General features: G+C 39.6%; 1 protein-coding gene across 1 annotated transcript in view; it reads left to right on the forward strand.

The window, feature by feature from the left end:
* Positions 1-21508, forward strand: part of LZTFL1 (leucine zipper transcription factor like 1) — a 31325-nt gene extending 9817 nt beyond the window's left edge. Inside the window, exons 5-10 of the mRNA XM_058183371.1 lie at positions 2373-2441; positions 4976-5041; positions 5511-5588; positions 10104-10277; positions 10611-10714; positions 11064-21508. Of these exons, the coding sequence (XP_058039354.1) occupies positions 2373-2441; positions 4976-5041; positions 5511-5588; positions 10104-10277; positions 10611-10714; positions 11064-11082 (510 nt within the window). The 3' untranslated portion in view covers positions 11083-21508. The remainder of the gene's footprint in view (positions 1-2372; positions 2442-4975; positions 5042-5510; positions 5589-10103; positions 10278-10610; positions 10715-11063) is intronic.
* Positions 21509-21716: the final 208 nt, after the last annotated feature.

The raw sequence follows: 21716 nt of genomic DNA on the forward strand, positions 1-21716 counted from the left end.
GCAGGGGTCGATCCTCTCGCCTCTCCTGTTCAACATCTATATGAAGCCGCTGGGTGAGATCATCAGTGGTTTTGGGGTGAGATACCAACTGTACGCTGATGACACTCAGCAGTACTTTTCCACCCCAGGCCACCCCAACGAAGCTATCGAAGTGCTGTCCCGCTGTTTGGAAGCCGTATGGGTCTGGATGGGGAGGAACAGGCTCAAGCTTAATCCCTCCAAGACAGAGCGGCTGTGGATGCCGGCACCCCGGTACAGTCAGCTGCAGATGCGGCTGTCCGTCGGGGGCGAGTCACTGGCCCCGATGGAGAAGGTGCGCAACTCGGGCGTGCTCCTGGATGGATGGTTGTCTTTTGAAGACCATTTGACGACCGTCTCCAGGAGAGCTTTTTATCAGGTTCGCCTGATCCGCCAGTTGCGTCTCTTCCTGGACCGGGATTCCCTATGCACGGTCACTCATGCTCTCGTTACATCTCGCCTGGACTACTGCAATGCTCTCTACATGGGGCTCCCCTTGAAGAGCACTCGGAGACTCCAGTTAGTCCAGAATGCGGCTGCGTGGGTTATTGAGGGAGCAGCACGTAGCTCCCACGTAACACCTATCCTGCGCAGACTGCACTGGCTACCTGTGGTCTTCCGGGTGCGCTTCAAGGTTTTGGTGACGACCTTTAAAGCGCTCCATGGCTTAGGACCGGGATATTTACGGGACCGTCTTCTGCCGGCTTCAATCTCCCAGCGACCGGTGCGTTCTCACAGAGAGGGACTCCTTAGGGTGCCGTCAGCCAAACAATGTCGACTGGCGGCCCCCAGAGGGAGGGCCTTCTCTGTGGGGGCTCCTACCCTGTGGAACGAGCTTCCCCCTGGACTCCGACAATTGCCTGACCTTAGGACCTTTCGCCGCGAACTTAAAACCTATTTGTTTTGTCTCGCTGGACTGGCTTGATTTTTTAAAATTTTAATTTGATTAATTGGGGTTTTAAATTTTTAGCAATTTATAGGGTGTTTTAGTTTTGGCCAATTGAATGAGTTTTTTAAGGGTTGTTTTTAATATTGTCTGTTTTCCTGTATTTTAACTGGCTGTTCACCGCCCTGAGTCCTTCAGGAGAAGGGCAGTCTATAAATTAAAATATTATTATTATTATTATTATTGTTATTGTTGTTGTTGTTGTTGTTGTTATTATTATTATTATTATTATTATTATTATTATTCCAAAATATGTACATGATGATGGACAAAATGTTAACCCTTCACCTTGAGCGGCTTAATAGTAAATAGATGTCTACTTTCTTTATCGGTAGATGTAGCACAGGTAGCACAAATCAATACAAAGTATATGTAACCAGTCAGCAGGAGAAAGTGACTGAATTTGGTTTGTCAATTGTAATTTAAGGACAAATAGTACAGAAAGTTACTTTTGTAGGTGAGAAATTCTCTTTGAGGACACTGTTGGCATTAGGAAAATGTTGGAGCCAATATTAAAGGGAAGATTTTACCAGTTTTACCAGCTGGATAGGTCCAATTTACCAAGATTTAAATAAATTGTTTCCTGAGGCCAACCTATTATTTCTTTAATATAGAAATTCCTATATAGGTAGGTATTTACGTTTAAAAACTGCAATACAGGAAAACTCTGCATGATATAATTTACCTTCGTGATTTTGGGAGGTGAGATCAACAGAATATATAATCATATCAGAGATGTATTGAAGATATATATCAATATATCTTTGTGGCTTTAGAAAATAAAACCAACACAATATATCTTCTGTGGGCAAGTGATTGCTCATTTCAAGAATCCTTCCAGTGTTACCAAAGGATGTCATAAAGTAGTTTTTTGCTTACTAGGTGCAGATCCAAAGATATATACAGAATTTGTTTAAAAATTTCAATGGTATGTAGAATCAAAGGAAAAAAAGCACTTGGAAGATATAAAGCAGCTTTTCTAATCTCTTTTTAACTACAAAACAAAATTTGTTTTCTGCTTTTAGCTTTGGTGTTATTTTAATTCATATCTCATTTTGATATATATAGCAGTGGTGGGATTCAGCCACTTCGCACCACTTCGGGAGAACCGGTTGTTAACTTTCTGAGCAGTTTGGCAAACTGGTTGTTGGAAGAAATCATTAGGGCAGAGAACTGGTTGTTAAATTAATTGAATCCCACCACTGATATATAGTATGTGTGTGTTCTTGTCTGATTGCAAATGCTAACTAGAAATGATTTTTCCTATCAGAATAAAAGAAGAATAAACAATAATTTCTAAATATTAATTTTAGAATACACCTTAAAATTATTTGATTTGGGAGATCCTACTTCTGAATAAATTAATATTATCTTAGAGACACTTAATTTGTATTTTTTTCCTTTTCAGCTGAATCCAGAGTTGGTTAAAACTAAACTTACTCCATTGCATGAGGGAGCATCAGAATTGCTAAACAAGGTGACCATTCATGTAATAATTGTTTCACTTCACTCCACTCCACTCAGTATAACTAGTTATCAATTAAACTAAATATATTCCTTATTATTCAAGCAATATTTAGAAGTTTAAGTAATTATTGTAGTAACTTTAAATTGCTAATGACTTATTAGTAAAAACAATTTCTCTGTATTTTGAAATACACACCTGAAAAAAAATATCCACAAATGATTTGGAAACACTTGGAAAAAAGAAAAATAACAAATAATTTGGAAATATTGTATACTTTTTATTTGTATTCTATGCAAGTAAACGAAATGTTAAAAAAAAATTAAAAGAGATCAGAATTTTGTTGAATACACGTAGTACTCTGAAGCTTGAGTAAAATGGAACCAAATATTGTTCTGGGGAGAAGCTTCAAAAGAAAGATTATATTTGAAAATGTGAGCTTGATAAGGTTGGTTTCTGAGATGCTGCCAATTGCTTCTCTCCATGTGATGCATTGGGAGAATTTTAGAAAATGTAACATTCCCTAAAAGTTCTCCCAGTGCATCACATTGGGAGAAGCAATTGGCAGCATCTCAGAATGTTGACTGTTTATTATTTATCATTTCCTGATCAGTGATCCAGAGCATATGTACCCTGAACCATGTTTTCCAGTATACATGTACAGGTAGTTAAAAAACACAGTTTACAGAAAACTTGGTTATAGAAGAAAGTAGTAGTTGACCACAACACCCATGTGACTGCTTCACTGTTTTTTCAGCTACTGAATGAAGAAACATACTGCTTCCCAGGGCTTCCCCTACTTGCCTGGGACATTCTACACACCTAACTTTACTATGTTGATTGTCACAATTTGCTTTGATTTCAACTCCCTCTCATAACTGGGGGCTGAAAACTGCCTATCGGGAGTTCAGCACCCCTCCATACACGGAAGGGAACTCTTTTGGTAGAGTGCAGGAACAGAAGTAACTTCGGGATTTTGGCTTCATTGTTTACCCAAAATGGACAAACGGCTGCAAAAATTGATTAGCAGAGGTGGCTAAATTAACTGCTTTGATAAAAGAAAGGAAAAAACAATTACTTTTGTTTCTATATGGAAACTGCTTCTGGACTTTATGTTTGAGTGGAAAAAATGAAATTTTGATTTTGGGTTTTATTGATTAGATAGATTTGTTGTTATAGAAGAAATGGGTAGTTTATACTCTTAGGTAAAAGTAAAAAATTGAGGTTTGATGTTACTATCTTATTCTACTGCACCAAAGGGAGTCAGAAATCAATGCCTTTTCTTTCTTTTCCTCTTCTTTTCTACACTTTCCCCTTCTCTTTTCCCTCCCCTATTTTTCCTATTACTTGCTTTTGTATTTTTGTATTTTGTAATATACACTGTATATTATACACTAATAAAAAGGACAACTGAAAAAGAATTTTGGCTCCATTTCTGTACCCCAGCAGAGGAATTTAATTCCCCTCTGTGCATAGAAGGAAATCCCTTAGGCAGGATGCAGGATCATCATTGATTTCACTTCTGTTTCTGCATCCTGCCAAAGCAGCTCAGCTTCCTTTGGGAAGCAGCTCTGTCAACCAGCCCCTAGAGACAAGAGGGGATTTCTCAACAGATGCCAGCAGCTTACAACCTTCCCTACCAGCTTCCCTAGATTATAATTAAGATTCACTTAAGAATAAACGTTATTATTTTCAGATAATTATTTTTAAGTTGCTTTTTGTAATATGTCACTAATTGGATTGCAGAATGTTAGGTCTAAATCTTGGATGTTTGATGAAAATATATGTAACAAGAGTATACCCTAAGAACACTAACCAGAACAACCTGTCATTTTATGTTAATTTAACAGTCTGAAGTCTAAGAATAACCAGTAGTTAGATTTTTTAAAACTTTGTTTACTGTGTCAGGAATTTAGCAGAAGAAATAGTCAAATATGTAGGAAAAATTCAAATTGTCAACAGAAATGGAAAAATACAGGACTAGATGTACATAAAGCAATTGAAATTAATCCATTCCTTCTCCCAAATTACAGAAGGAACATTTACCAAATCATTAGTTTATTATCCTTAGTTTATTCCCACTATTTCCTTCACCTTGAAGCCCATCAGCAGCAATATAATGAAACTGGAAACATTAACTGAAAAGAGGCATTAGTTCTGGCCCAGATGAAATGCTTTGTATTGTTAAAATCAAATGTGTCAAAGCCTAATAATCTCATATTGGGGTTTATGTATTTTATGAATGAAAGCAAATGTATTTTAATGTTTATTTTAATTTATTAATTTAATTTAATTTAATTAATTTAATTTAATTTATAACTTTAGTTATTTCTACGGCAATTCACTTGTACGTGAGTTCGAGCAATCTGCAAGGGTAAAAAAATCAATTTAAATAGTAATTAAAACCTACTACGGGGGGGGGGGGAATCCACACTAATTAAACAGGCAATCTCTATGTACTGGTGCATTATCTTTTTCAAACTGTGATAAATGATTCTATAAAACATTTAAATATTTCTACAGTTTGTTTGATATTTTGCCCGCAGGAAATTGCAAGGCTTCATGAAGAAAATGAAAAACTGAAGACTCGATTAAAGACAATAGAGATACAGGTAAAAATTCTTTGATAAATCAAGTATGATTTTGATTTAACAAACAATCATTTAGTGCATCTGAGGTGCAATGGACATTTCCATTTAGATATTCCACAAAATAATAGAAAAATCTGTTTCACCTGAAGATACTTACATTTATGTTAAATTAGATTATATTATGTAATTTGAATCAATTGACTTGTATAATGATTTCATTTCACAAATTATGCAGATTGCCACGAAAACGACACAATTTGTAAAACATGCAAAAGACATAATGATGTAGTTCTCAATGAATGACATATGTTCATATTTAACTGTCTTTATTCAACATGATCTATTAGATTGAGGTTTTACTGTAGATGAGTAGATGGATGGGTAGATGAATGAATATAATCAGAAGAAGAAAATGGTAAACCATTTCTAGAGTGGATGGATGTTTCTTTTTAAAATAAGATTTGACCTGAATTTTCAAATCTTTTTCCAGGCTACAAATGCATTGGATGAAAAATCAAAGTTAGAAAAGGCTTTACAGACCATACAGATTGCTCAGGGGGATCAAAAGGTATAAAATATTTAGACTATATCAAATAACTACAATTGTTTTGATAAAATTATTCCATGAAAATTATTTTAGTTGTGTGTCAAAATTTTATGGTGAACTTAACTCATCTAAATATAATGCTTTACTGTATAGTCCAATCTTAAACCATAATACTAAAACCTTGCTTCATCCTATTTTTTTGAAGTTCTGTGATATTCCTTATATACTCCATAATATATTCCATTTTTTTCCACAATTTTTGATTTGAATTCTTGCAGTAGCAAATTAACACTATCTTTTTAATACATGCCTCTCAAAGATACAATATTGCATAAAGGTTTGTGAACCCCTTTGAATTTTCAATATTTCTGCATAAATATTCTCTAAAATGTGTTCTATTCATCGCACAAATCCTAAAACCAAATAGAGAATCCAATTAAACAAATGAGTCAAAACATCATTTCAGTTCAACTTTTTTACATTAATTTAACTGCTCATTTGTGAATAGGCATTTGATTTCTGATAAATAAACACAGATTTCTCCACAGTCCCCTTAATTTCCTTCAGACTTGTTGAATATTTTTTTTATTTTGTCCCTGCTGGATCATTTTTCAAAAGTAAAAATTATGTTTAAAAATAGTTTATAAAGTTCAGGAAGAGCTATTCAGTTGTTCAAAGAACCAATAAATATAAATATAAAATATTAAGTGCAACATAATAAAAAAGCAAAGACATTGTAGGCTTTAATAAGATCTCATTAAAGGCCATTATATTCTGACAATTACCAAACTTTGTGCAATATTCATCTCCTTGTGTTGGAGTTCTTTTGTGATTTCAGTTGAGGAAAAATCAAAATGATCCAAGTAAACTAAAATATTTTCAAATATACTAGGATCAGTAGAATTCAAATAAATTCAACAAATGAAATAAAGTAGGATAAATGCGGATAAATCCACCATGAAATTATAGAGTAATATTTAAAATTATTGCCATGACAGTCGTGCTTTTTTCCTAGGAGAACCTTCAGATTTCTATGTAGGATTCATTTATTGCCATTTGATTACCCAGCTTGTTAGTTGGGTAATTCTTAAAGATGTACCTACAAGTTTTGTGTAGGAATAGAATAAAATGCAAATTTGAAACTAATAAAACTTTATATATTGTATATCTCTATCATTTTAGAAATATTAATAACATTAATCAAATAAATTTTCATTTTGTGAATCATCAATAAGTTCCATGTTACTTTATTTTAAAAAGTAAATTTGCCTAATACTGATTGTGAATTCATTTCATATGTTTTCCTCTTTTCTCTTAAAGCTGTCAATTAAAATTTTTTATTTAATATTATTTTATAAATTTTAACAAATGCTATCCGATTGAGTCCATTGAATTTTATGACTTCAGGTTTTCTAAAGTATCTTTGGATTGGGTTTATTTCTATGAAATTCTGTGTAAGAATCTAAGTAGTCCTCTGCTTATTACCATATTTGGCCAGGAATCTTGGTCATTGACTGAAACGATCATTAAGCAAGATGCCACTTGACTGCTTCCCTGAAAGACTTCAGTCCCAGCTCCCTCAATTGTGGTTGTTGAGTGAGCAGCTGTGTGGATTGTCAAGCCCACTGCCAGGGAGAGCACTCGAGCCTCCTAGGAATGGGCAGGAAGAGGACCCAGGCTTCCTATCACACCTTGAGCCTAAACTCTCTCCATCCTACCAGGGAAATCAGTTGCAGGAACACTGATATTCACTAAAGCTTTTGCCAAATTTTAGGCCATTTCTCCAGTGTGCCAAGGGATTACCCCTCTGGAAATATTTGTTGGCATTTTTTTCCTACTAGAACCTTTCTGAACCTTTCAGAGAAGAGGGAAAAGGGTGGTGAACGCCACCATTCTGGAAGGTTCAGAACGCTGGCATGTGTTGCATTTTCGCCAGATCTGAGGTCTGCTCCTTCAGTGTGCGGGATAATTTCTGCATGGGGGAGATTGGAAATCCCTTGCACACGATGGGAACAAACCTCAAATTTAATACCTTCTTTGTCAGCTTCCCCATTGACTTTCCAAGGAAGTGACAGAGAAGATTGCAGATACATGATTGCAGGGCACTTGGCAACTTGAGAACGCCTTAATCATAAATGCAAATAATTTGCCAACCATCCAAAAGGTGGTGAAATAACACAGGTGGGTAGATTGGTGCAACCTTTGATTTTGACTGTAAATGCTTTATGAACCATAAAGCATCCATTCTGAGGATTACCTTTATCTGTCAATATTCTAACAAAGGAATATATTGCATTTATTTTTACATCTAAAAACTTCAGTTTTTTTTAAAAGGGGCATGTGGGTATATATGTATATATGGATGCAAATATATATATATATGTATGTATATGTATATATATAGATACACACACTCACAATATTGTTAAATATTTATTTTTTTATTTTATTTCGTCAAACATGTATTTTATGACAGATACAGGTGTAAACATAATTATAAATTGGGTAGATCCAGGCGAGGGTTCTGAGGCCCGTCTTGTTGAGGTGGTTTGGGATGACTTTGATCCTGTGACTCCCAAGGACATGGACAGGTTGCTGGGTAGGCTGAACGCCACCACATGTTTACTGGATCTGTGCCCCTCCTGGTTAGTACTGGCTACTCAGGAGGTGACACGAGGCTGGCTCCAGGGGATTACAAATGCTTCTTTGCGGGAGGGGGTCTTTCCCGCGGCCTTGAAAGAGGCGGTGGTGAGACCCCTCCTCAAGAAGCCTTCCCTGGACCCAGCTGTTTTAGGGAACTACCAGCCAGTCTCCAATCTTCGCTTTACGGCGAAGGTTGTAGAAAGTGTGGTGGCATGTCAGCTACCCCAGTACCTGGATGAAACTGTCTATCTAGACCCGTTCCAGTCTGGCTTCCGGCCCGGATACAGTACGGAGACAGCTTTGGTCGCACTGGTGGATGATCTCTGGAGGGCCAGGGATAGGGGTTACTCCTCTGGCCTGGTCCTATTAGACCTCTCAGCGGCTTTTGATACCATCAACCATGGTATCCTGCTGCGCCGGTTGGAGGGGTTGGGAGTGGGAGGCACCGTGTATCGGTGGTTCTCCTACCTCTCTGATCGGACGCAGACGGTGTTGACAGGGGGGCAGAGATCGACTCCAAGGTGCCTCATGTGTGGGGTGCCGCAGGGGTCGATTCTCTCATCCCTCCTGTTTAACATCTATATGAAGCCGCTGGGTGAGATCATCAGTGGCTTTGGGGTGAGATACCAACTGTACGATGATGATACCCAGCTGTACTTTTCCACCCCGGGCCACCCTAGTGAAGCTGTCGAAGTGCTGTCCCGGTGTCTGGAAGCCGTACGGGTCTGGATGGGGAGGAACAGGCTCAAACTTAATCCCTCCAAGACGGAGTGGCTGTGGATGCCGGCACCTCGGTACAGTCAGCTGCAGATGCGGCTGTCTGTCGGGGGTGAATCATTGGCCCCGATGGAGAAGGTATGCAACTTGGGCGTGCTCCTGGATGGTCGGTTGTCCTTTGAAGACCATTTGGAGACCGTCTCCAGGAGAGCATTTTATCAGGTTCGCCTGATCCGCCAGTTGCGTCCCTTCCTGGACCGGGATGCCTTATGCACAGTCACTCATGTTCTCGTTACCTCTCGCCTGGACTACTGCAATGCTCTCTACATGGGGCTCCCCTTGAAGAGCACCCGGAGACTTCAGCTAGTTCAGAACGCGGCTGCGCGGGTTATTGAGGGAGCGTCTCGGAGCTCCCACATAACACCTATCCTGCGCAGACTGCACTGGCTATCTGTTGTTTTCCGGGTGCGCTTCAAGGTATTGGTTACCACCTTTAAAGCGCTCCATGGCTTAGGACCGGGCTATCTACGGGACCGCCTACTGCCGGCTTCTATCTCCCATCGTCCGGTACGCTCCCACAGAGAGGGACTCCTCAGGGTGCCGTCAGCCAAACAGTGTCGACTGGCGGCCCCCAGGGGGAGGGCCTTCTCTGTGGGAGCTCCGACCCTGTGGAACGAACTTCCCTTTGGACTTCGACAATTACCTGACCTTTCGCCGCGAACTTAAAACTTATTTATTTCGTATGGCTGGACTAGCCTGATTTTTATTTTTATTGGATGGGTTTTTAAAATTTTGTGATTTTACGGGGGAGTACGTTTTTTAACATTTTGGGCATTTAAATTAGTTTTTTAAGGGATGTTTTTAATTATTGTGTGTATTTATATTTTATCTGCCTGTTCACCGCCCTGAGTCCTTCGGGAGAAGGGCGGTATACAAATTAAAATATTATTATTATTATTATTATTATAAATACATGAAAAGAATACGAATAAAAGAAAATATTAGGACAGGGATGGTAGGTACGCTGGTGCGCTTATGCACGGCTCTTATAGACCTCTTAGGAATGGGGTGAGGTCTACAGTAGACAGTCCAAGGTTAAAGTTTTGACTAATTAATTAATTAAGGTTAAATATTTGGCTAGATATTTTTTTAATAATCATATATCTTCTTTTTCAGTTTAACACTACTCAGGATGTTAGTGAACTAGAAAATACCATGGCTAATTTGAAGTGTCAGTTTGAGAGAACACTGCAAGACAGTACTGCAAGCCAAAAATCCTTGGAAGAGAATCTCATGTCAACAAAACATGATTTACTTAAGGTTCAAGACCAATTAGTACTGGCTGAAAAGGTTTGTTTCCCCAGCTACATTTTTTGGCCATCTTTGCCTTTTGTTCAACTTTAATTCTTATTCTAGAATAGTAGCTATATACCATGCTCCTGAAGATTTTTTTAATCCCATGTTGATTTTAATAATAAAAAATAAGCTTCAACATATTATAAATATAAATAATTAAACACTTTATGAGTTTGATTTAGGCTTTTTACACTTTGCTAAACTAAACTTTTGTTTTATAAATACTCTTATCGTACTTATTTTTCATTTATATTGATAGCAGCATTTTGAATGTTTTAATCCTAGTATAATACAAATGTAGTATTTTTAATGATTCAAAATGTATAGGAATTAGAAAAGAAATTCCAACAAACTGCTGCCTATCGCAATATGAAGGAGATTCTCTCAAAAAAGAATGATCAGATAAAAGAGCTACGAAAGAAGCTTTCAAAGTAAGTGGTTGTCCTTCACTTGTATTTTTATATGTTCTATGTTTTTATTAATGATATTTGGTTTTACTGAATAATGGCAATTTTTTAAAAGTTCGAATTTATTTTTATGGATTGTTGCCAGCAACCTAGAATCATTATATAAAATAGGAAGCCATCTAAATCCTGTCAATGTTAAATAAATAAATATGCTCCCAGTCTGTGGACCTGTTCTTCCAGGGGAAATGTGATTCTTCCAACAAATGCTGATTATTTATTCAAACAATGGATTAATTTCGCTATTGTAATGTGAAATGCAAAATGTGTAGTGTGAAAAATTACATCTATGTATTTTTATATTTTACTTTCATAGATATGAGCCAGATGATTAATTCTGAAGAGGTTGTTTTGTTTCAAGAAACTGCCACAAAATGAAATGGAATGAAAATACAGATTTGGGAAAAAGGATTTGTTGTTCAATATGTTTCAATATGTTTTCTAAGCAGTCTACTTCCTTTTTAAAACATTTTTAAAGCCATAAGAGAAAACGCTGAATAAAGAAAAGTACATATTTGTGGTTTAGGGCCATTTTAAATGTTTAGATCATATACTGCATAACAAATACAAATGAAGAACATTTACCAATTTCTTTTTTCAGTAAAAAAGTTTATTGTGAACATAGTTCAAAATGGTTAATTATAATTGTTTGCATACTGTTAAAATACAATTCTAAGGAAACCTCCCTACAGTTTTTATTTTTCTGAAATATTGCTTTTCTTTTTCAGAATTTTAGCTAGAAATGACTTAATTCTGTTGCCATTAAACATAGCACCTACGTTTGGCTTGAAGCTAGTAAGAACTTGATCCCTAATAGAGACACTTTTAGCTATGCAAAGGAGCTTTATTGTCCACCTAAAAATACAAATCACCAAGTAATTCAGACAAAGCAAAAAGAATTTATTTAGGAAGGTCAGGTCCTTTATACAGGGTACAGAAATAAGAAACAAATGCTACATAATCTGTACATGCAATGTGCAAAAACTAACTGATAAAACAATAAAAGATTAAGTAAACAAAAATAGACACAATTAAAATATGTTGCCTCTTCCGCTTTCCCATCCAGGCTTGTTTGTTTAATATTTGCAATACATAAGGAGTTCAAATTATGCTCCTTATTTGTTTCGTTCCTGAAAAAGTTAATATTTGCATAAAAAAGAAATAAATGGTTTTGGCTAAAATGAAAAGATGATTTCCTAAACATTCATGCTAAATGCTAATACCACCTTTATTAAAAAGCTAATAATGAATCCTACAACTCCAGGTAACAATTTGACCATTTGGTTCTCTTTGACAAGGACAGTGGCTTAGTGGAATCATCAAAATCTAGAATGAACCCTCTCAGATTTGATCATCTTTACAGGGGAATTTATAAGCAGCATAAATTCTTCCATCTGAAATGGATGTTTCTGATCACTTAAAGGAATCCCAGCTGCCTTCCAGAGTGCTTGTGCTTGTTTCTTTAAGGATAGAAACTGGCAGTTATTTCATTGCCCCAGCCCATGGATTAACTGAGATGGCAGGGAGATACTGCTCTCCCTTTGGAAATCCTTGGCCTTGAAGGTTTCCACAAAGGGCTCCAGGAACAAGCCAATCTTCAATAGCCTGGGTACCTTAATGGCCTTTTATATATACAGTAATTTTTGAGCCAGAAGACTAAGAAAAGCATATGTAGCAACTGGTTGTGCATTAGGAACCATCCAGAATGAACACTTTCAATAAGATATTGAAAGTAGCAGTCCCAGCAGCTGAAATAAACTTTTCATAAGCAATACCAGAGGGAACTTGAAACACAGGTACAAAGACTGAACAAAGTCTCTCTCTGTCTCTGTCATCTCTCTTTCATATCTCTCCCTCCCTCTCTGTCTCGTGTGTGTGTGTGTGTGTGTTCCCTATTGAACCATTTCCAAAAACAGGCTACTGCTGGTGGTTTTTTTTTTCTGATGTTGTTCTTTCTTCTTTGGATGTTTTTTACCATATTTAAATCAATAGTCATTTCAGGTTTCCAGATAAATGAAGCTTTCATCCCCCTGCTATGGCTCCCTATTGGCTGAACCCACCACTGGCTAGCCTGGCCGTTCATCCTCCCTTCCCAGTCACTCTGAGTGGTGTGAGAAGGTAAGGGCAACGGTGGGCGATGGAGACTCGTTCCATATTCCAGAGCGGGAGAGAAGCGCCCCTATACTTGCTATATCTTGCAGGTGCTTCTTCTGGCCCTTGTTCGTTTTGCGCACACCTTGGTCACTTAATGATCATGGTGTTTGCCAAATGTTCATTATGGAAAATGGTCATAAAATCAGTAAGTTGACATACTGTAAATACCAAGGTCTTATTTTTATGCTTGCTTATCTGTGAAGCAAATGCAGTATGTTTCAGATAACAATGTTCAATTTTTCTGTCACGGTCTTTATTTTATTTCTGATCCACAGCTTGCAGACACTTCAGTTATCTTCAACTGTTCAAATGTTAAAATATTGTTTTGCTCTTTTCCCCACATTTTCCCATGAAAATGATCTTGCATACTTTCTCAATAATGCGATTAATTCTGGGTTAATTCTTGAGTTGGGATGTGCTAAGTTTTAACAAGTCACTTTAGGCTGCTGAAGGTTTTCCCCCCTCTCCTCTGATCCTAGGCACTGAATTTCATGCCCATTTAGAAAAGTTAGAGGCCTGACTTCTATAAAAGTATCTGCCCAAGTAATGTCTCACCAGAACTTTCTTAAATATTTGTCAGATCTCACCTGAACGCTTACTTTCTCTCGCTCTGTGGGCTTAGTCCTCTTTTGAAAGAGTGCTAGTCCAGTGCTTTTAAAAAAGGTCAATTTAAACAGTAAGAGGGAGCTGTATGTTGATGGCTAAGGTCACCAGAGAATGCATTATAGGTTAATCACTCCTGCTGACAAAAGGATTTCATATAGCTGTTCATTTTACTATATTTATCACTTCATTTATGATAGAAGATAGCATTTTGCCTACCTTTATGCAATTTTGCCTGTACTACAGGCTATGTGACATAAATTATTGGGGGGCGGGACCAGTGGTGGGTTGCTACCGGTTCTGACCGGTTCTTAAGAACTGCTGGCAAAAATCTGGCCAAGTTCGCAGAACTGGTAACGATAACCAGCTAGCCACGCCCCAAAACTGGTTCCCCTGGCCGAAGAGGTTGTAAAAACAAAAGGTTTTAAAAGGCTCCTCTGGTGATCCCAGCTGAATTGCCTGATCACCAGAACCTTTTAAAAACATGTTTTCTACAAGCTCTTCAGCCGAAGAGCTTGTAGAAAAAATCCTTTTAAGAGGCTCTGGGCTGCCATGAGGCAAGCCTCATGGGATTGTCAGAGGAGCCTTTTAAAATCTTTTTTCCTCTGGCGATCCCAGGTGAATTTCTTGATCATCACATGCTTTTAAAATAATTTTTTCACAACCTCTTACAACAGCCCCCACCCATGCCCTCCCAACTGCCCCCTCCCCACTTACCTAATTACTGCTCCTTTTGGGCTGCAAAGCCATGCTTTCCTTTTGCTTCTGCAATCAGTTGCATCAGCTAGCAACTCAATCTGCCTGCCTAAAATCCATCTCCTCAGTGAGTAACTCAATCTGCCTGCCTCAATTGGGTAAGTAAACTATTAAAAAAATAGTTAATTGGGTTTTTTTAAGGAGTTGGGTTTTTAGACAGCAATTAAAAGTTAAGTTTTAAATTTAGCTGCTTTTATCTAAAACGGGTCTCCAACCTTAGTAACTTTAAGGCTTTCCTGGCTGAGGAACTCTGGGAGTTGAAGTCCATAAACCTTAAAGTTACTAAGGATGGAGACCCCTGATCTAAAAATATAAATAAAATTAAATAATAAAATTAAATATTTGTGCAGCTTTCTGAGATTTGGTGTGTTTCTGTATTGTTTCACTCTAACTACACAAACACACAAAATCTCACAAAGCTGTATTTTGTGTGTGTGTGAGTCAGTTGTATTGTGTTATGTACTATGTGTGTAAAGTGTGAAAGTTGGTTTTTGAACTTTTTGTGGCTGTGAAGTTCCTGCTTGTTGCAGGGCCATTTTGGGTGAAGTGCAGCTGCTTTTACATTGTGTGTGTCAGTTGTGTTTTGTGTGTGTGTGTAAGGTGTGAAAGTTGGTTTTTGAGCTTTTTGTGGCTGTGAAGTTCCTGCTTGTTGCAGAGACCATTTTGGGTGAAGTGCAGCTGCTTTTGCATTGTGTGATTCAGTTGTTATGTTGTGTGGGTGTAAAGTGTGAAAGTTGGTTTTTGGTACCTCTTATTGTTTTATACATGGTGGCTTAGGGGCTAGGACGTTGAGCTTGTCGATAGAAAGGTCAGCAGTTCAGCGGTTTGAATCCCTAGTGCTGCCGTGTAACGGGGTGAGCTCCCATTACTTGTCCCAGCTTCTGCCAACCTAGCAGTTTCGAAAGCACATAAAAAATGCAAGTAGAAAAAGTAGGGACCACCTTTGGTGGGAAGGTAACAGCATTCTGTGTGCCTTTGGCATTGAGTCATGCCGGCCACATGACCACGGAGACGTCTTCGGACAGCGCTGGCTCTTCGGCTTTGAAACGGAGATGAGCACCACCCCCTAGAGTCGGGAATGACTAGCACGTATGTGCGAGGGGAACTTTACCTTTACCTTATTGCTTTGTATACTTTATTATTTTTATTATTTATTGTTATTGGCCACGCCCACCCAGTCACATGACCGCCAAGCCACTCACCCAGTCACATGACCGCCAAGCCATGCCCAGTGTCACATAACCATCAAGCTATGCCCGCAAAAGAAGCCACGCCCACAGAACCGGTAGTAAAAAAATGTAGAACCCCCCCTGCCCCCCCCACAAAAGCAATAAATCGCTAATAGATGGCTGCACTAGTGGAGTTGCCGCTAAGTGGTGGGTGATTAATCACATGTCCATCAAGGTCCAGTATCAACCTTTTCCTGTTCCACGCATGTAAACATCATAGCCTTTGAGTGAGCCGGAGAAGGAATAAATCCATAATGCCATTTCGGCTCAAGCCCAAAGTCTGTAGCCCAGCGCCTGTGATGGTTCAAAAAACAGTCCCTGGTTCAAGATAATGATAGGGAGGTGGAGCACCAAAATGGAGGGGGAAATGGCTGCCCATATTTGGAGACCTTGATGTCCCAGGTCTTCTGCATTAGATTACCAGTAACCAAGGAGACATCCATGACCCAAAGTTGGTTCATCGCCTCCACAATTATATCCAGTTTAATGAATGATATGCTGGAGGGTATGATGTGCTTGACACTCGGGTGGACACCTTGTTGGCACAAGAGTTGGTCCAAACGCTGGACAATGCGGTTGTTTCGGGCACATTGCATGTTGTGCATCACCTCACAGACTTGCAAGATGTGGTTGATCGTCTCCGGGGCCTGGCAGGCTCCTCTGCAGGTTTTATTGGTGATCTGGCAATTGGCACCTCACACACTCCGTGATCTGATAGGGAGTACGCCACCCCTCAGTTGGATCCTCCTAAGAAATAGCTGGGGGGAACACTCAAGGGGAGCGCTGTAGCCAATCGTGGCTGGCTGCATTGATCTTTGGGACACCCAGTTCCCGACCATCGACCGAGGTCAAGAGCGTGTTCTTCCATTCCTCCCGCACCTCAGTCTTTGTTATCACTACTGCATTGTTGACTGCACGGATGGTTCATTTGGCGCCGCAAAAGACCAAAGGTGTCCTGGCACTGCACCATCTGGACAGCGTGGTGGGATGGGATGCAATCTTCTCAAGTCACAATGCCTGGAGCAGCGGGATAGATGTGGAGAAACAGGGCACTCCCAGGCCTCCATCCTTGATGTTAGCATGGAAGTAACCCACAGGGGTGTCTTTAGGCAGCTGCAGCCAGCATCTCACCGCTGCACAGATCAAACAGTCCAGCTTACGAAGTGTGTTCCTGTGCACGTGACCCAGGACAAGCTCATGTGTAAATTTGGGCACCAAGAATGTCTTCAACAACTGCATTCATTGTTGCAGTTTTAGCAGTGCCTGTGAGAGCTCCTGGAGCAAAGAGTCCAACTTGCTGGTGTGCTTTGGGATGATGCATCCTTTCCAATTAAACTGGGGCCCAAAATAGCGAACTGAATCCCCTGGCCCAAGAGAGTTGATGCTTCCTCCCTCGCACTCATAGGCTATTGGTAAAAGGGCCATGCACTTCCGCTTTCCATCCTTAGTGGTGGTGATGTCAATGGATTTCCTGGCATTAAGCATCATGCCAGCTCTGGAAAGGGCTTCTGACAGGAGGTGTAGTTTTTCCTGGAGCTGAGGGGACTTCTCTGCTAGTAGAATTAGGTCATCGGCATAAGCGATACTGTTGAGGTCATACCCAACGCTGGGTAAAGAGGCTGTAACAATATCCTCAACCATCATGATGAAAAGAAGCGGAGACATAGGATCACCCTGTCGGACTCCCGACCACATGCAGTGATAGTGTCTGAAAGTTGCACCATGAACCGCTCGTAGAGGTGCTGAAGGTATGACACCAAGGGAGGTGGTAGACCTGCAGCTATGGCAACACGGAACAGCGTGTTGTGGGAAATGGTGTCAAAAGCCTTGGCGATGTCAAGGAACAATATCACAAAAGGTTCACGCTTCATATGGACCCTTCAAAGAATGAAATGCAGAAGGGTAGTCGCCTCTAGGCAGCCGTCTTGTTGGAGAAACCCGTGGTGGAAGGGTGAGAGCTGAAGCGTATCCACCATGCCAGAATCTTATGAAAGGCACAGAGGATGGTAGAGGCAATTGAAATAGGGCGGTAGTCTCCTGGAGTTGATGGTTCATCCATCTTTGGCAAAAAGACCACCCTCGAGCAAGAAAGGTATTCGGGTGCCCCCCCCCCCCGGCGGCTAGCAGCAGGTTGAAATAAGCTGCTAGTGATGGTTGGTGCCAGGTTAGGAAATCAGCTGCAGGGATGTGGTCTAGGCCTGGAGTGCTAGCCATCATGTTCTTCAATGCTGCAGTAACCTCGGAGTAACTGCAGGACCTGCAGCGTTTGTGGGTCCCCCTCAATTAGTCCCAACAGTGGCTTATGATCTGTCACTAAATTTCTTCCATAAACATATTCGTGGAATCTCTTTATCCCAGCAACCGCAGCCAACGCCTCTTTATCAAGTTGGCTATAGTTCCTCTCTGTTGATAATAGCATCCTAGAAAAAAATGCCCTCAAGAAAGACATGCCTTTTGTCACAAAAACACACTATTGAGTAACTGCATACAGAAGGGACCAATGCACAGCTGATGGAGTAGCTGGTGCCCTATTATTGATCGCACTTGGAGTTCCAAATACTGTGGACAAGTTTTGCTCCATCTTCGGTGGCAGAGGTTGAGGCCCACAGTATGCATTCTTCCATTGCCCAGAGAAGATGGTGGATGACGCATCTCGTCGCTGGAGCTTTTAGAGCCATTGGATGGTAGCATTTTCCCTGTTCTACAGGCTACATAAAGATCCCACAGACAATAGCTGCTCATTGTCCTTCCTTTGTAGTATTTATTTATCATATTTATATATCTCACATAAAGGTGACTTTTAGTTCACTTTTACCATTTTTCCCAAAATAAGACATCCCCTGATAATAAGCAATCAGGCTTTTGAGCACATGGCAATAAGGCCAAGCGCTTATTTCAGGGTTCAAAAATATATATGACGGTCTTATTTTTAGGGAAACACGGTAGTATTTTAGTATTAATTGAGCATGAAGCTCTTCCTTATTAATTGTTCCCTCTAGCTGTATCTTATTCCTCTCTTCTTCACCAGTGACTTGTTAGTTCAGCTATTTTTGACATGGATTTGGTACTTTGTCTAAAAAGTAGCAAGCTGATAATTAAGAGATGAAAAAAAAGGTGGCCTCTTTAACTGAGCAGATGATTAAATTACCCATTCTAAGCACCAGTCCAGAGTATATCATCTCCATCTTGCCATATATTAGAGTAATTAGTAATGTTTTCCCAGCTGCAAGGGATCATTGTTGGGAAGGAAAATAAAGGTAGTTGTTTTTGAAAAACTTACCTGCACTCTGGACACTATCACTCTGTTCCCATTTCTTAAAATAGTGATGACTACCCGTGTTTTCCCAAAAATAAGACCTGCTCTCATTTTCTTTTGGGCCCCAAAATAAGCACCAGATCTTATTTTTGGGATAGATTGTGTTTTCAGGGAAACACAGTATTACTATATGGCAACAAAAACTCTTTACAAAGTGGTTGTCTGGACTTGTATAGCCTAAAGCTGATGGCTCTAAGTAAACCCAATCAAATGACTGCGAATTCAGAGGCAGGCCTATACTACTTGGACAGCATAATCCAATAATACTGGTTTGGGATGTCATGTTTCTGTAATAAATATCTCCAGCACTGTGTATAGAGATTCTCAGATCATGCTTGTCCCAAGGTGCTTTTTCAAAAGGCAACTGGATTTTCTTTGAAGACATTTCACATCTCATCCTGGAATTAATTAAGATGCTTTTAATTAGATGTTTTTGTCTGGTGAGATGAATTATTTTCCTTCTTTGGCCAATTAGGGCTCTGCCCATTTTGTTTGATTAAGAAAAAAGATTAAAAAGGCTTTCCTCATTGGTCATTTTGTTGTCGTCCATTGGCTGCACAGCCACATCAATTGAATCTACCAGAATTAAATTAATCTAAAGGAATGTTATTCATCTAAAAACTAATTGGTATAATTCTTGGAAAACAAGACATTTCTGAGATTTACCCTGTTCTTACTGAGTTTTTTCCTTCTATAATCCCTTCTTACACAAAGCTCTGGAAGAATGTTTTAGCCAGGTCAAGAAAAATTGTTTCCCAATCCACTTAATAATTTAACTGATAAATTACATAAAATGTAAGGTGGGGCTACCAGATCTAAACTGCCAAAATCTAGAAAGCTACTAAATGGCATCAAAAGGATTACCACTTTCTAGATTATTTTGTTTTCCTATAGTGTCATTGGATATTTGCACCTCAGATATTTACCTCTATTATGAAGTGACAAAAGCATTAACTGAAATTCCTACTGGGCTATATATTTTTCTCAATGAATAAAAGGAGATTTTATTTTATTTAGCATATGGCATATAATAACGGAAATGGTAGATACAGTGCAGTTCTGACAATGTAGGTTGTTAGTTCATTCTGTTCAGCGCTTGCACCCTATCCTTGATACATTGGGATGGGGATGCAAACTATGGTAGCTTTATACCAGCTAACTAGCAGTGCTCAGTTGGCTGGCTCTTCTGGGTTCCTCCACTGATCTCATCTTGCGTCACCTCATGTCATATTGCCTTGTATCAAGCCAGATCCAGTGCTGGCTTCTGCTCTCCATACCCTCAATTACAGTTAGATCTTTCTCATTACAGCGGTATCCACTTATCTACTTGCAATATTGCATGCTTTCAAATTGCTGAGTGGGTAGGAGCCAGGGAATGAGTGATTGAAGTGGGTTTGAACCACTGGAGTGCAGAGGATTTCTGGCCAGCAATTCCAGCTCATTACACCACTGTGTCTATAAAGGAAGATGATGACAGATGAAAACAGTCCCCAGAGTTCCATAATCTTCTAGTAATTTCAAATATTTTTGGCATAAGGCTAGCACCAGAGCAAACTAAATCACCAAGTTTTGTATCTTTCCCAAAATGCAAAATGCCTATGTTACAATTTGTTTTCTCCTATCTAACCAGCATCCCTGCTTCAAAAAACGTGGCAAACAGGGTCTCTTCAGAGTTGAGTTGAATCTCCCAGTTCTATTGTAGTCTGCTTCCCCCACAGCTTAGCTGAACAGAACAGAACAGAACAGAATTCTTTATTGGCCAAGTGTGATTGGACACATAAGAAATTTGTCTAGGTGCATATGCTCTCAGTATACATAAAAGAAAGGATACATTTGTCAAGGATCATAAGGTACAACATTTAATGATAGTTATAGGTAGCAAAACTGTAGGAAGTTAGCACCCACCCCAGGAAAATGAAATATTCTAGGAAATACTAAAAAGGCAGAATATTATATTTTCCCTAAAGGAGAAACATGTTTCTAAAGACATAAACTCAGAGCCTCAGCTCCCTGCCAACCCAGCAGATATTTTGGTGCCAACCTATCTACAAGACAAAGGCTGGGCCAGCTTATCTGCAACACAAAAGACATGGCCCTCGGGACATGATAAGATTAGCTCTCACTCAAGATCCAAACCAGGACAAAGACATCAAGCCATAATAGGATTTGCCCAAGCCCATAACCATCCAGTAAGATTCTACTAAGCTTGATTCAGAAAACCTAAAAGGTAAGCTATGACCCCTACAGCAGCCAATAACTTGTCACAGGAACAGGAAGCTCAAAAGCCCAAGAGAGGGTATAAATCTCTCTCTCTCTCTCTCATCCATGTGCCCTTTTTGCCCAGTATCATGTCCACCATTAAACCATCTTTCCAAGCAGTCTTCATGTTTTCAGTCTCCCCATTTGGAACTGAACCCAGATGGATATTTCTTCTAACAAAACATTTATTTCCTCTTTTTGGTTGGTGATCTGTAGTATGCACCTATGGCAATCTCATTTTTTCTTTTATTTTAATCCAATTGCATTCAAGATTCCATTTTTCCCCATTTCTACAGAAGTGTAATATATATAGTGCAATTCAGTGGTGGAATTCAAAATTTTCTTCTACTGGTTCTCTGGGCATGGCTTGGTGGGGCAGCATCTTGCTGTGAATGACATCAAGTTGGCCATGCCCACTCAGTCACATGACCCCACCAAGCCACACCCACAGAACCTGCAGAAAAGGCAGCTCTTGCGGCCTGTCCTTTATGGTCCCCCCTCCCTCCTGCATAGAAGTACCTTTAATGGACACTGCAGTCCGGCTGCCTTCTGAGCAGCTTCGCTGCAATGCTGTCCCTCCGGCACAGCAGGCCATTCTCCTGGCCGGGCCTTGTAATGGGGTGCGGCTGTACACATGCATCTAGTCAGTGGG

This window comes from Ahaetulla prasina, chromosome 4, assembly GCF_028640845.1.
Source record: "Ahaetulla prasina isolate Xishuangbanna chromosome 4, ASM2864084v1, whole genome shotgun sequence".
In the NCBI taxonomy this organism is placed as follows: Eukaryota; Metazoa; Chordata; class Lepidosauria; order Squamata; family Colubridae; genus Ahaetulla; species Ahaetulla prasina.